Source organism: Alligator sinensis, unplaced genomic scaffold (genome assembly GCF_000455745.1).
Source record: "Alligator sinensis unplaced genomic scaffold, ASM45574v1 scaffold223_1, whole genome shotgun sequence".
NCBI classification, from domain to species: domain Eukaryota; kingdom Metazoa; phylum Chordata; order Crocodylia; family Alligatoridae; genus Alligator; species Alligator sinensis.
In genome coordinates, this window is record NW_005841936.1 from 819,180 (window position 1) to 834,544 (window position 15,365).

General features: G+C 42.6%; 1 protein-coding gene across 1 annotated transcript in view; it reads right to left on the bottom strand.

The window, feature by feature from the left end:
- Positions 1-671: 671 nt before the first annotated feature.
- Positions 672-15,365, bottom strand: part of LOC102380392 — a 150,046-nt gene continuing 135,352 nt past the window's right edge. The window contains 1 exon segment of the mRNA XM_025199104.1: positions 672-1,824. Coding sequence (XP_025054889.1) covers positions 1,352-1,824 — 473 coding nt within the window. The 3' untranslated portion in view covers positions 672-1,351.

Below are 15,365 nucleotides of genomic sequence, written 5' to 3' on the forward strand. Positions count from 1 at the left end.
GCTCATGTACTCAGCATGGGAGACTTGTAGCAAATATGCTTTCAACTACTCTTTCTCTAAAACAGAAAGGGTCTTTTAGGGAGCAGGTACTCTACAAATCCTGAACATCTTAAATTGAACAGCAGGCCTATATTCACTCACAAAACTGGATTTGGGCAAAGGGAATAGATTATGAAAGGTGGCACTTTCTCAAAAGGAAGAAAATCAGCACAAGTTAATGGATGAGTTTGCACTGATACCAAGAGGCAGTCAAAAGAAAAAGTCCTTTCTGTTACTCCCAGCTATTAATCACATTTGGGACTTAAGAGCTATTGCCCCAAAGTGTTTGGCAAAACCATTAAAACAAACTCGCTTTTGGCAGAACAGAGAGAAATGACAAAAGCTAACGTATTTGTCATTGTATGCCCATCTGCAGTCATTTCAGCATTCAGGCTGTTAGGAAAAACATAATCCAATGGTCCTTCCCATTTAGCTAAATAATGAGACAAGGAAAAAAAACAGTAATAGAATTCAAACACAAACATGTTCCATACTTTGAATCTTTTATTCACCAGAATATACAGAACATTATCATCTCTAGAGTTTCAAACAAAAAAGTGATTTAGGAAAATATATATATATAAATAAAAATGTCAAATTTTGAAGACAGTAAGACACACTGCACATACCTTTCTGAATTATTTACTGTGTCACTCTCAGTAAATAGGGGAACTTTAAAACTATTTCCATTTGGTAAACATTTTAAATGCAATTCTTTTCTCATTCTGTGCTCAGTAACTCCTGGGCATTCAAGTCTATCATTTACACAAGCATGGGAACCTAGAGAGATTTCCTTCAACAGAGTTGTCAAGTCAAAGAAAAACAAATGTATAACGACTTGTGAGATAGTTGTGGTTTGATGGAGAGCCCTGTGCACTTTTGGTAAAGAAACAAATCAAGTCTGATGCCAGAGATTTTTTTTTTAGTCGTTCTAGAATGACCGTCATAAAAACAAATAGAAGGCATATCTATGGTGAAATACCGCATATCTTCTGCATTATATTAGCACAGTCCATGCACTGGGCATCTGCATTATCTCTTCAAATACTACTGACTCTGTGTTGACACCAAATCTATTTCTCTACATTTGGCTTGCCATGTCCTAGCATGAATAAGGACTTAATCCAGAGATCACTGTGATCAATGGAAGTCTGGTTAGTGACTTGAGTTACTTTTGAATCAAACCCACAATGAGGTTTCAGCACTATGCAGAATTAGACCTGTGGTGTTTCTTGTATCTACTAAAAGGGCTACAGACTAGCTAAGATCATATGTGGAAGGAATGAAATTAAAAATCACTGGCAAATAATGACTAATCTTGCCATGGTGGTCTCATAGTGGTCTTCACGCTCTTACTCCTGTGGAGACTCTTTCTCCGATGGTGAAAGGCTGAACCCTCCAGACTCATCTGCTGCAGCTTAGAAGCTGAGTTGATGGATGCTTCTGCCACCACAGACCCTGATTTGGGTAAAAGACTCTCTCTCTGTGGAATAGGAAGAGGTGTTGAATCTGACCTTGGCTTGTCTTTTAAAATTCTATCAAAGCCACTTGCAACTGCTGCTTCTACGCTATCTCCTGCAGACTTTGCACAATGAATACCAGGTTCTATTTTCTTCTCTTTCCATTCTTTTCTTAAGCTTCGAAGGTTTTCCAAAGCCTGATCCAGTTCAGCTTGTAAGGCTTCTATTTCACCGGCTGCTTTATCTCGTTGCTCTCCACAGCCTTTGAGGGAATGCTCCAAAGACAGGAAGAACTCTTTTCCAAACCTTGACAAGGCCTCATCACCTTAAGGGAAAACAGGGCAGTGAGCAAATTACAGCAAACGTTCCACATCAACCAGAACAGTGAGGGAGATTTATAAGTGCTAGTAGTCACTTTAAAACATGAATGTATAAATCAGTAGAAGCTTTGACACTGCTTGGAATGTGTCAAGAAAGCTTTAAATCTTGTGCTGTAGATCACCTGGTTCTGTGCAGTTTGTGGTTCATCATTTATCTAGAAAAGCTAAAACTTGACAATACAGTATGTTCAGAGAATGGATTCCCCTTCTACTGGAAATCAACAGTGACCTTGTACTGCAGTCAACATGCTTCTAGTCAAAGAACCCTGAATACCATTCTCAAATTGGTCAGACAAATTGCTTTAAGAAAAAATGTGATCCCCATCTCCCACAGCATAAATTGCTACTTATAAACACATGAGTTCCTTATTTAGTTGGTCAAAAAGGGACATATCTACCCTGCCTTCTTCCCTCCAAACAACCAAGTAAAATTCTGATTTTCTACGTGGTTGTGTGTTTCCTCAGACCACCAGACCTGAAATGCCTTGACATTTCATCAAGGGCAATGCAGAACCTGGGCAGCCATGGTGGAAATCATCACTCATTTTTCACAGTTTAGACAAGTAGTTCTCAACCTTTTGGCCCCATGGACCAGATGAGTATCAGAATAATCCACTCAGCCCCTCACACCCAGATCCTGCCTTGCACTGCCCAAATTGGGCCCTGTGCCACCCCAGCCCTATATACCCAATCTAGAATGCAGGGTCAGGCTCTCCACCTAAAGAATTCCCCACAGCTTCAGAAATTTGACAGCTGAAGAGCAACAATTAAGGCTGCCACTGCTCCTCCACCACCAAATGTTCCTGTGGGGAGTCTTGTGGGGAAGACACAGCTCTATGGGCTGGATGTGGACCATGGGTTGAGCATCCCTGGTTTAAACTCAAATGATAATAATGCCTGGCATAAGACAAGATTAGAATTATGGCACTTCTATTCATAATCAGTCCAACTCCAGATGCCAATAAGGAATGTTACTTTACCCGCTTCATAGATTTGGAGGTTTTGTTGTTCTAGGCAAGTACAAGAGCACACAATGTGTTACTTAGCAGAACTGTACAGAACTTTTTCCACTTTCATCCTGGATTTTGTGCTATATCAAAATGACTAGACACTCCATAGTTCAAAGTTTCTAACTAATGTACCAGTATGCTAGAGTAGTGAATATACTTTCCTTTTTCAGTAAGGTTATGATTCAAAATATATATATTTTAATGAATCTATTCATTTCTTTCCCCCCTGCAAAATGCTGAGACTTAACAAGCAGCCTCTAGCAGATCCATAATTCTCTCTTTCCTACATCCTACTTAGACAGATAAAGATTTACCCTCTTTCATAGCTGGTGAAGACAAAGGGAAAGATAATAGCTGCATTACAGCCTGTTTATGTACACAATGCCCTGTACCACTCTGTCCCACCAATACAAGCATTCACATGGCTGTTTATCTATTATCAAGGGCCCTAATCTGCCTCTAAACTGGAGCCATAATTTGTTTCTGCTCCACAAAAAGCCTAAAAGCCTGTGTAACTTCCACAGGATGATAAAACTTTGGGTGGCAGCATCCTGGCTGCTACACCATCCTCTCTCACCAACAGTGTGTGGTGTATGAATGGGAGTTTCTTTCCCCTAAAAGCCCTGGCTACACTATTTCTTCAGAAATGAATAACAAACTGCAAACAAGGGACTCTTGAATCTGGCTGTTTGACTTGGGACAAACCACTTCCTCTCTCTATTACTCAATATTCTCTTTTATAAAACTGGGATACTTTTAATCATAAAATCATACCTTGCATCTACTCCATACTCCACATGGGTGAAAAGTAATGTATGTAAAGTGCTAAGAGTGTGTGAACACATAAGGCTTTGTATAAACACTATTTAGCTTTACTATTAACATACACCTGAGCTCTCTACCATTCCTGCATCACAACCCCTACTTTCTTAGCATCCGGGTGCATCTACACATGCATAGTAATGTGTAGCAATAAATTCTGGTGTATATTGTGCTGGAGTTCATTACTCCTGGGCACCACTTTTACACATGTGCCCAGAACCACAGCATGCTGAGCTGGGTTGGAGCAGCCCCAGCTGGTGACGACCCAGAGGGTCAGCCTGCCAGCTTGGGCTTGCTCCAACCAGGCTCAATGTGCTGTGGAGGGGCTGGCTGTGGCACAAGAGAGCTTCAGTGTGAGGCTAGTCAAACTCTGGAGAAGGACAGTACTTGTATTTACAAGTATCAACTGTTGCAGAGTTAATTAATTAGTTTCCTGCAGCCTAATAAGGCCGCACATATATAGATACTGCAACATTTAACTGGAGCTAATTAGGCAATTCCGCCCTAACAGTCTCATGTAGATGTACCCACAGGAACCTTTTAAACTACTGCAGAGGTACCACTGCACTTCTGACACTGCAAATATCCTCTACACCTTGGTTGCTTTTTAGCTACTTCGTATCAACATTCCTGAAACCCTGCTTGCTGATTTTCGACGCACTCTGCAAATCAAAAAGGCTTGCTAGCCTGAAATTTTGGAGTTTCAAATATTTTTCAAGCAGATCTCTACAGAGATCTCTATCTTTTTAGCTAAATATAGCTTTTTAGCTACTTCGTATCAACATTCCTGAAACCCTGGTTGCTGATTTTTGACCCACTCTGCAAATCAAAAAGACTTGCTAGCCTGAAATTTTGGAGTTTGAATCTCTCTCTCTCTCTCTCTCTCTCTCTCTCTCTATCTCCATCTCCACCTAACAGCCTGGTTGTTAACTTGAGATCATTTGCAGTAGTCAAGCCTAATAATGAAGAAGGAACTAGAATTTTTCTACTTCTAGGATGAGACTAACATGGTCCAGAATCCCCAAGGCAGCAACTTTGTACTGCCCTGATAATAAATATCTGCCTTAAAATTACCCAAGAAGAATCATCTCAGTAATCCATCCTAATCCTTGAGTAGCACAGAGCAGATACAGTGACTCTTACGCTACATACACTCTGCAGAGCAGGGAAAACAGTATTTCAGACCCCCTTATGCAAGACCAAATGTGGATGGGGAAGTTAGTGGGTTACTAACACATTTTGCCTCAACATTAGAGCCTGTGAAGTTAGTAGGTGACTAACACATTTTGCCTCAACATTAGAGCCTGTGAACTTCTGTATTTGTGGAGTCAGATCACAAAGCACTTCTACTTTAAATCTGTTTGCCTGTGAATGTGAATTTCTTGTGACAAACATCTGATTTCTAACAGAACCTGTATCTTATACCAAAGGAAAATAGTTAAAGTATTCTGAAATAGGAAACAAAGCCAAAGAGGACAAGTGATGCTAGTGTGAAAAGAAAACAAGGTTTAGATGTTCTAATTTCCAATCAGTTACAGTACATTGCACAGCAGCCATACCAATCATACAGCTACTACAGAAGGCCAAATAAAATCAAGCACTATACACATGTGAACAAAGCAACACTGACACTGCCAGAAAGTAGAGGTGACAGGCATAACAGGATCCCTCATTCCTCACTGCTGTAAGAAATACTGATAAATTACATCTTGAGCACACTCTGCCAAGGTCTTCTTATACCCTGGATAAGGTTGACGAGACCGAAGTTGAACACAACTGTGGGAAGACTTCAAAAGAATACTGAAATGCTACAGAAAATGAGAGGAAGCTGTTCTGAAAGACAAAGGCCAAATCCCTGGCTGGATTAAGTCTCCTGTCTCCCACTTTACCTTAACATTTCAAGCATATAGTGTTTCTGACTTTCGCTACCTGTCGCACCCCACAGGACAGGCATGAAAAAACTTACAACCAGATTCATGGGCAAGACCAATTTGATGTTTCCACTTCAGTATTAACAGAACATAATTTGAGCATAAGATGCCACTTAAAACAACTGTAAAGATAAAAGGAAGTACAGAACATTGATATAAGGAGAATAAACCTGAAACCTTCCTGGTTTGGAAGCTTCATGGACATTTCTGCAACAATCACTAAGGCTAGGGATAGACATTATACATAAACCAGTATAAGAGAATGGAAACTGGTTCAAATCTGTAACACAACAGAAATTCAGTGCACAAAAACCTCTTTCAAAATGGCTGAAACCAGTTTAAGATAAACCTGAATGGATGTAGTATCAGACTTAACTGATTTAGGTTAAATCAGTTTACTGAATCTCTCTTCCAGATCCCCTCCAGATTCAAGTTAACTCACAGTCCCCCAGCATCCAACAATGCTTTGCACCTCCCCCACAAACAGCCCCTGCCTCCTGTTCACAGGGTGGGCAGGCTAGCCGTGGCCCAAGCTATTTGCTCCTGCTGAGTAGGGAGGCATGCTCTAGTGCCCCCCAACTTCTGGCCTGGGCCACTGCAGGCATGTGGCTGCATTTCTGGAATCAAAAGCGAATGTCTATTCACTTGTTTATTAGTTAAATCAACAAAGCTTAGCCTGACTTACCTGTGAAGACTGAATCAATTCAACCTTGGGCTTTTTGACTGTCTGTCCTTAGCCTAAATTAAACATACAAGTAACACAAGGGTGTAGGTTAAGCTATTCTTGTTGCTAGCACATCTTGTGCACATGATATAATACCATAGCATGTTGCATGGGAAATCCTAACCCATGGTAACTCAAACATACACATACACCTCAGTTTTTAAGATTTGAGGGTTTGGTATTTTTTTAAAACAGCAGTAATCATATTGGTATCCGACCTTTTTTATTATTATAAAACAGTATCTTTTAGTCAGCTTCCCCAGTAATGTAGGTTATTTTTATTTCTGCTCCCAGCTGTACCATTATTTATTATATACATCTCTGTAATCTCTTAATCTGTAGGGGCATATTTTTAGAGGCAGGTTAGGACCCTTTATGAAAATTAAAAGTACTACTCCTGATGAATCAATGGGCTCAAGTTCAAGGCTGAGTGCCACCCCTGCTGGCTGCCCTACCCCTCCTTCCCTGCAGGAGGGATGGGGGGCAGGGGGCATTTCTTGCTTCTTGTAACCTGGCTGCCCCATGGGCCAAAGCACCCAAAGAGAGGTTCACCATTTAAGTCAAACAGGATCAACTGCAGTAAAAGTTTTTTGTTGCTTGTTTGTTAAGCTTTCAGTCCCTTCACATGTGCAAAAGTACAGGTCTACATTTATTTCTAATTTGCAGAAATTAATAATGAAATCTCAAAACCTCAGAAAGCTTACAGCTTACTATGTCATGGGCATTTCTGGACCCTGATCAGCTCTGAAATGCTCAATGTTAAACAAAATTCTACATGCAAAGGGGTCTCCTCTTAAACCAAGTTGTACATAATCTGAGTTTCTGACTGCCAACAAGTGCAATGGCTCCTAGCAACGAAGTAATTCATGGTTTCAGTATGTTCTGGAAGACAAGGTACCATTACAGATCCTTTTTGTTTTCACAACAACGGTCTTCACAAAATATAGCCTTTGTGCCTCTGCTATATAGCAGTACTGTTACCATTTATGAAATGTGGCCATATGGCACTAAGTATATAAGTTTAACTTTACCTCCTGCTATAAAAGTATAGTAACAACAATAAACTAGAAAATAAAAGGCCATGTCCTGTTGGCCTTTAGCAGTTTTAATCAGACAAACTCTAACTGGCCTCAAAAACTTCAGTAATGCCCTGCAGACTGTCTCAGTAAAAATAAGGATATGGATTTACCGTAGTTTATTTTTTTTAAGGAAGCTGCTACATCTAACAAATTCAAAGGAAGACACTCATGGTTAACACTAACTTATTTTAATACTGTTTTACCACACTTTATTCAAATAATTGAAATATTCATATTAGTCTTACAAAAGAAAGGAATGGAGCAGGGTCTTTTAAGAATAACAATGTACGGTCCTGTGGTAAAACACTACTGTGCAAAGCTGCACAGCTTCTGCAAGCATTGTCCTGGGAAGTTTGGAGGTTTGACCATTTTAGTCGAGCTGCCAATTAATGAGATTCTGCTAAGAAAGCCACTTTATTACACCTCCTCATTAGGAACTGAAGTGGAGAAGAAGGTAAGTACTGCAGAGATCAGTCATGGTATGGTGTAATTTCTATTTCTCCCTGTGCTTTAAGAAGAAAAAGTGGATGTTTTTTTCTAATGTATTTATTCATAAGCCTCTCTGCTCAGGTGAAATCTCTGTGTTTCACTGAGATCCAGCATGGACCCAGGTTTGCAGTTTAGTTTACTGAGGTAAAGGGATTAAATGATCTGCCTTTGGACACACAAATCCTGGTTGTACTGTGAGTTGGTATGGCATGGCGGATACTAAATATCATCATTGTGTGTGTCATTAGTGACTCAGGTCAGCTTACAGTGCTCTGTCCTAGAGAGAGACCTTTGATGATCTTTGGCTGTCTTCCTATACCCAGTTCAATACACTGTATTTTTCAGTGGAACTCGCTCCTAATTTCTTTACCAGTCTTTATTAAGAAAATAAGAGATGCCACATTGGGTCAGATCACAGGTCCATCTAGCCCTGTCTTCTGTTTCTCACAATGACACAGCAGGCAGCAAGGAGAAGGAGCATTTATGCAGGGCCTATCCAAATAGATCTGTTTCCTGTCCCTCTACCCTTACAGCTTCTAGCATTTAGATGCCTAGGAAGTCCCAATTCGGTGGTATGCAGGTCAATACCCACTCATGGATCTATCCTACATGAATCCATCTATTCCTCTTTCAAACCTTGTTAAGTTGTCAGCTTCTGAAACACCTTATGGCACATCATATTATTATATGCTTTTCCATCAAGTTGCCTGCAAAAGAGTCTGATGGCCTGCAAGGTTGAGTTTACATGTTTTTTCAAATGTTCTATCCTGTAATAGGCCATTGTTCAGGATGTTTCTAGAATTCATTGATACAAATACAGTTAATCACTGTAGTTGGTGTGGTCATACAAACATGATTGTGATGTTGGAAAGATACCTGGTGGACAGAAATGGAATCATATAATCTGTAGCTATAAGATGGAGTTGTGTCTAAACAGATATAAAATCGTTATTAGAGTGTGGACTAGACTAATTCCTTCTTTTCAGTCGTAGTTCTCTCAAGATTACAATTAAACCCCCATTCTTTCCTTAAAGGCTCTCAGTTGAAAACAGACTTAAGAAACCCATTTGAAAATTAAAAGCCTAATATTTTTCAGCTCCTTACCATTACAATATAAATCTGAACGAACTCTATTTTTGCATTTGCACTTACTAGGCCCCCTCTACACATGAAGGTAAAGGAGTGATTGGATCTAATGTATGATCCACACATACATGGCAGGAGGCATGATTGTGGGATCATGCATTAGACTGAATCATGCTTTATTGCCAGAGTAGGGGGAGCCCAATCCTGGGCATCCCCTGCATCAGCAAGAAGCAGGGACTCACAGCTGGGAGCCTCTTTTGCTGAAGGGGCTCCTAGCTGTGCAGACCACATGCATTTGGTACCTAGAGCCTCATCAGCTGCAGTACTCTGGGTCCTAGAGGTGTGTGAGGCACAGCCAGGACCAAGAGCCCCATGTGTGCCCAGGGACTTCATGCACCATCCCCAAGCTTTGGGGATCATGGCAGCTGTGATCCCCAGGGCTCTAAGGCTGGAAGCTGTGTTAGCCAACAACCTTCCAGCCACAGAGACAACCCTGCTACAAGTGCAAATTCAAGCTTGATAGCAACCAGCTATAAAGTTAGTGCAAATTTTCGAGGTCTAACTTTATAGCTTGTTGGAGTTCATCATCCACATGTAGCTGGTCTCAAGGGGAACTTTTATACATGCTCCAGGGGTGAGACATGCTTTAATTAGGGTGGCTCTGAGTTCAAGTGCCTCTGCCACCATTTTGAAGTGTGGGGGCACTGATACAGGAGATGCAGGAGGCTGCTGGAGTGCAGTACTTACCACAATCCAGCAGTCTCAATTAATTGAGTCTGCTCCAATGCACTGTAATTGCAGCACATCAGAGCAGCCTCCCAGCACATCTACAGGCACCCAAGGTAACCAATTAATTATAGTTTCATAGTTGATAGGGTCAGAAGGGAGCTAAGCAGATCATCAAGTCCAACCCCCTGCCATGGGCAGGAAAGAAAGCTGGGGTCAAATGACCCCGCCTAGGTGATTATCTAGCCTCCTTTTGAAGACCCCCAGGGTAGGAGCAAGCACCACTTCCCTTGGAGAATATGAGACCTGTAATGTGTGGAGGGCCCCTACATTAACAATGATGCTGATAATGCAACAACAAATAATGCTGAGCTCTTAGCATTGTATTTAGGCCCAAAGTCTCTCTCAAGGGCACATCCCAAGCAACCAACATGAAGAAGCACAGGTTTATGGTGAAATTATCTTTGTATTCAGATTAATCTGAAGTTAATATTGCAGTCTTAGCTAAAAACTATCTTCCTACACTGTATACATGCATACTTTTCTTTCCAGCTCTATAACGCCCTGTAAGCTGGAGTGCAGCAATCCTTTAAGAAGTTGCTGAACAGTGTGAAGAGACCATAGATTTTCTGTGCAGGGTCCAAGAATCTTATATTCAGTTATATAATTTTAAAAGCTTTGTACCCGCATGATGGCTCTGCCTGTTTGTATAGTCCAAAAACTTAAATTACTGCCTGTTTGATTTGCAGGGCACTTAGTGAAGATCACCATGTATTCCAACTTTTATTTTGCCATCTAAGACAGGAATACACTGGATAGAATCAGATCCTACAGTTAAAGTGCACAGCCCTCTGTTTCCTGGGAGTGGCTAACCTCTGTGTATACAGAGCATCTATTTTTATTATTAGTAAAACTGGACATGCATAATTTACATAATTGGGAAAATGACTTTTTTGCTATAGCATGCTTAGTTCAGTCTGAAACCCTGCCCAGATGACATTATGCAAGCATCACTATATGATCCTCTAATGGGAGAACGGTCAACAGTAGAACTAAGCCTTTATTACATGTGGGATCTTGAAAAGCAATATTCATTTTGCCTTTGAATCTATAATCTACAATATAAATAAGGACCTACCAAAATCATGGCAAGAGAAAGGGTTTTTCACAGCATGCTCACAATGCAGAGAGCCAGTTTCATGGACATTCATGGTGGTCCCACTGTTTGGTACTGATTGGTAGAGAGCCCCAGTGGAGGGAAGAGGAATAAGTGGGCAGCTGCCATCTTGTCAGCTGCCCTTCATGCCACCCTAACAGCCTGCAGCTTTCCATCCTGGCAGCAAGGACTGCTGGCTCCCACTGGGAAGCCAGCATTCTATTTTTAAAGAGGGTTTTTTTGTTGATTTCATGGATTTCACAGACAATCACAGATTTTCCGGTTTCCACAAAATTGGTGAAATCTTGAATTAAGTAGGTCCCTAATTATAAAGCATAGTACCTAGAGTATAAAAGTCTGCATCTATGTAGAACAGAATGAAGGTTGTGAGATGGGGAAAGTCACTGTGGGTCTCTAAGCCCCCATTCTATCTGTCCCTGATTGGGGCTAGCTAGGGGCTCAAGTGATCCAATAAAAATTGAGACAGCTATATGCATCACACAGTTCTCCATCCTCAGCCTCTTGCAGAATGTCCCCCACTGCAAAGGGGAAATGATGGGTGGCTATGCGAGCTGTCCCCAAGAAAGTGCCAGTGGTGAGGTCACAGGCCCAAATGTTATAATCCCTGTGGCAACTGCCTTCCTTTGGCCCTCTGGTTTTGTACCCCACTGGGCACTTGGAGCCTCCTGACCTGGGCTGGGTCTCCCTTCTATTTTCCTGCCACATCTTGCTCATCAGGAAAATACTGATGGAAGGGGAGGTTCCTTCAGAGATGGGGTGCCCCTCCACCCTCAGGCTGGCTTGGTGCTATAGCGAGTGGCTTGGGACTCTGCTTCCCCTACACCCCATCCTCTAGCCAATCAAATGAAATCACAGTGGTGATAATGTTCCCAGCTGCCGCACAAGACAGACTACTTCATTGTCCCCATCCTGGGCATGGGACAACCCTACCCACCACTTACTTTCACAGTCCGTGATGCCAGGGTTTCACCCTTGGGCATCCCAGTCATGACCTGCTCCCCAAGCCAGGGTCAGGGTAGCCCAACTGGTCTTCCCTGCTCTGACTCTCCCTCTGAAATGTGTTTGGGGTCACCTGGCTCTCCTCGCCAGGCCTCTGTGGGCTGTGCCGGTATTCTCCCATGCTGGCTCTCATTTCCAAAGAACGGAAAATGAAAAGAAGAAAACTGAAGATCAAAAACACACCAGAGTGCATCCAGTGGTGCTGCACAGGGAGTTGGATTCACACGTTCAGTGTCCCGTATCTAGGCTCAGTCTTAAGGTGAGTCCCACCAATCAGACACACACCCTCCACACACTGAATTCGGTGTAGAACAGTGAAAGTCCAGGCATGCACCATATGACTAGAGGTGAGAAGTTTCTAGAGGAATTGAACTCTCAACCTTGATGAAGTCATGACCTACTTTTAAGGTCTGGGCATGAGCAGTGTATAATGGTAATGCAACTGTTTATCAATGTTGATATGTTAATTAATAAGGATAATGTTGCTTGTATTGAGTTGAAATAGTTTGAATTGATTAGTCCTTTTAAGTACTGCCCAGGTTTGAATTTGATTGGGTATTGTGAAAAGGGCAATGATTAGACCATTGGGCGAGTGACAGGTGGCATGATTAGAAGGCTATAAATGGTGTCTGGAGTAGCCAGCAGGGGCTCGGGCTTGGCCTTGCTTTCACTCTGGCTGGACAGTTCTCAGGGAGTTCGAGTTTGTCGAGTGCAGGTTCCTTGCTGTGACCTGGTTGTTGGGAAGCTACAGTTGGGTAAAGTATCACCCTTTCCTTATTTGAGGTGCTGAGTACCTAAGCAGGGAAAAAGCTAGAAATCCTCAGGGAACGTCAGATGGTTTCTCTTGACAACGCCAAGGGTATTCTTGTATGCTTCCTGTGGTTACTGGGTTGTCAGTGAAGTTGCACAGCAGTTAACTGTGTAGTGACCAAGGCTCATTGTAATGTGTAGTTAATTGGTTATGTGACCAGAGACATTGGGTTTGGGATGTGTGTTGGGTTACTGTCCCGTTGGGTGTATTTTATTGTGTTGCAGCTCGGGTGTTACGGGAATATTGTATCGGGTAGTTGTTGCATGGGTTTTGTTGTGTAATACAGCTTATATTGCTCAATACTACCTGTGTTGTAGCGTGTAGTTACTCTTTCTAACTCTGAGTGGGGTCAGGCAGTAGATCAATGCTCAGGGAAATAAACTTACTTTAAATGCCCCAAACCTGACTACCTCTGGGTCATAGAGGATTAATGACCCTCTGGATTAATTAGTTAATTGGCATCCCCATGGATGGTCCTTCATCGGGAGCAGAGGCCCCTCTGGGTTTCCTTCAGTCTAGCTCTCTGGCAGCCCCATGGCATCCTTGTTGGATCCACTGGGTCTGCAGGGGAGCGCCATACTGCCGCTGCTCCCTCGCTGCTAGCTGCCCCTTGCTGGAGCCCCATATGCCTTTTATGTCATCAGCCATGCTCCTCCCCACATGCAGGGAAAGCATGCTCTTAAAACAGTGCAGGGATACTGAATGTACCTCTGCTTCTTGCACTCGGCTTGCTGGAGTTAAGGTAAGCCAACCCTCAGCCCTTCCCGGGCCTCAATGCCTTGATGGTCAGGGGTTATTGGGGGGGAATCCCCCCTGCTCCTGGGGTACCTAGGAGCCTCATCTCCACATATGGCAACACCAGCTTTAAGTCATATGGGGATTTCCCTGGGACAGCCTCATACCCCTAATGCCTGCGGAGCAAAAATGACTTATTCCAGGCTGAAGTCTGCTTGCTACTGTGAAGTGTTCAATGTCTAGATTTTGTAGTGCCTTTTTCTGCTGCAGAATGTATGAACTCAAATAGCAACTGCATATGCTGTCAGCCTGAATACCCCTCCCCCCCAAGAAGTCTGATCACAAACTTCCAGATGAAAAGATTAGAAACTGCATACTATTATTTCATGCTTGGGAGATTTTCCTAAATGGATTTAATAGGTCCCAGTTCAGTTAATTGAAGAATTATGAAAGAATTTAAAAACATAACAACAAATCAGTCAATACACTTGCTACTACTTAAACAAAAAATAACAATAATGCAATCTGCAAGTATTTATCGAGCACTGTGTATAATATGCAGAATCCATGCCGTTGTCTTTGCAATAATAATAATAATAATAATAATAATAAAGCTGTAAACTTAAGAGGTGTCTGTCAGCTGTGAATTTCACTTTATGTACTGCTATTTTACAAATGGAAAAACTGAAGCATAGAAAAGTCATATAACTTGTCTCTTATGCTACACACTCAATGGCAATGCTACAACTATCGATCCCGGATCTCCTGATTCCCAAGCTCAGTTAAGCCGCTAAAACAATGTTTCTCAGACGGTGACAAATGATTGCTTTCCCCATTCCAAAGGATTCACATTTAAAAAAAATGAATTTAGCATGTGGAAAGAGCCCTGCTGCTACAGCACTGACTGCCTCCAGCCCATACTTATTACATTTTTGAACAAGCAGATTTTCATGCTCTCCCCACTTTATACTTGGGAAGAACTCCTTTTTAACACTGGCTGAGCTACCTCAGCATCCTCCTTCAAATCTCTCCTTAAAACTCTACCTTGCAGTTACTCCTACAGAATGCTCAACAGCAATTTGACACAGTGATCCAACTGCCTATCATGCCAATTCCCACCCCCTCCTGACATTGCATGCCCATGCAGGCATCCCATCATTACACCACATGCCTGTAACCCCATCCCTGACCCCTCCACCCCCCCAACTCCCTGTTGCACAATGCACCACAGGCTCACCCTTAGTTTCCTTGTACATGCCTGTCCACTTGCATCCCTCTGTTACCTCTTGTTTCATACATAGATTGTAAACTCTTTGGGACCATCTTTTTCTCTTCTAGATGAAGCCTCATTCAACAGCATCCTGGCCCATGACAAACTACTAGGCACTATGTTAATGCAAATACATTATAAACACCAATGCATGCCACAATGTGGCTTGTTTCTGTTCTACAAAGCAAGTCTCTAATAGGTCTGAGCATCTTAGGGTAGACCAGGGCTGTCAACTTCCAAGCAGCCAGAGGCCAAACACCCTATGGGCTGCACCAGGCCTAGCCACGACTCCCCTGGACTGCACACCCCACAGATAACCCCACCAACACTGCACTGTGTGCTTACCACCCCTACCACCACCACAGCACACCCATGTCCCTCTCCCACTATTAGATTGCAGGCCTGCAACACCCCTCCACTACACTGTGAGCCCATGCAGGCACCTTACCACTACACCATGAACCTGTGCCCCCCTCCCCAACCTCTCACCCCCCACTGCACCTAACTCCACAGGTTTACCTTCAGTTCCCTGCTTTCTGCCCTGGGTTGGGGGCAGAACACAGCAGCTGGAGGAAGGAAGGAAAGCCCTGAGGCTCGAGGTGCTGGTGTAGCTGGAGGAAAGGGGGG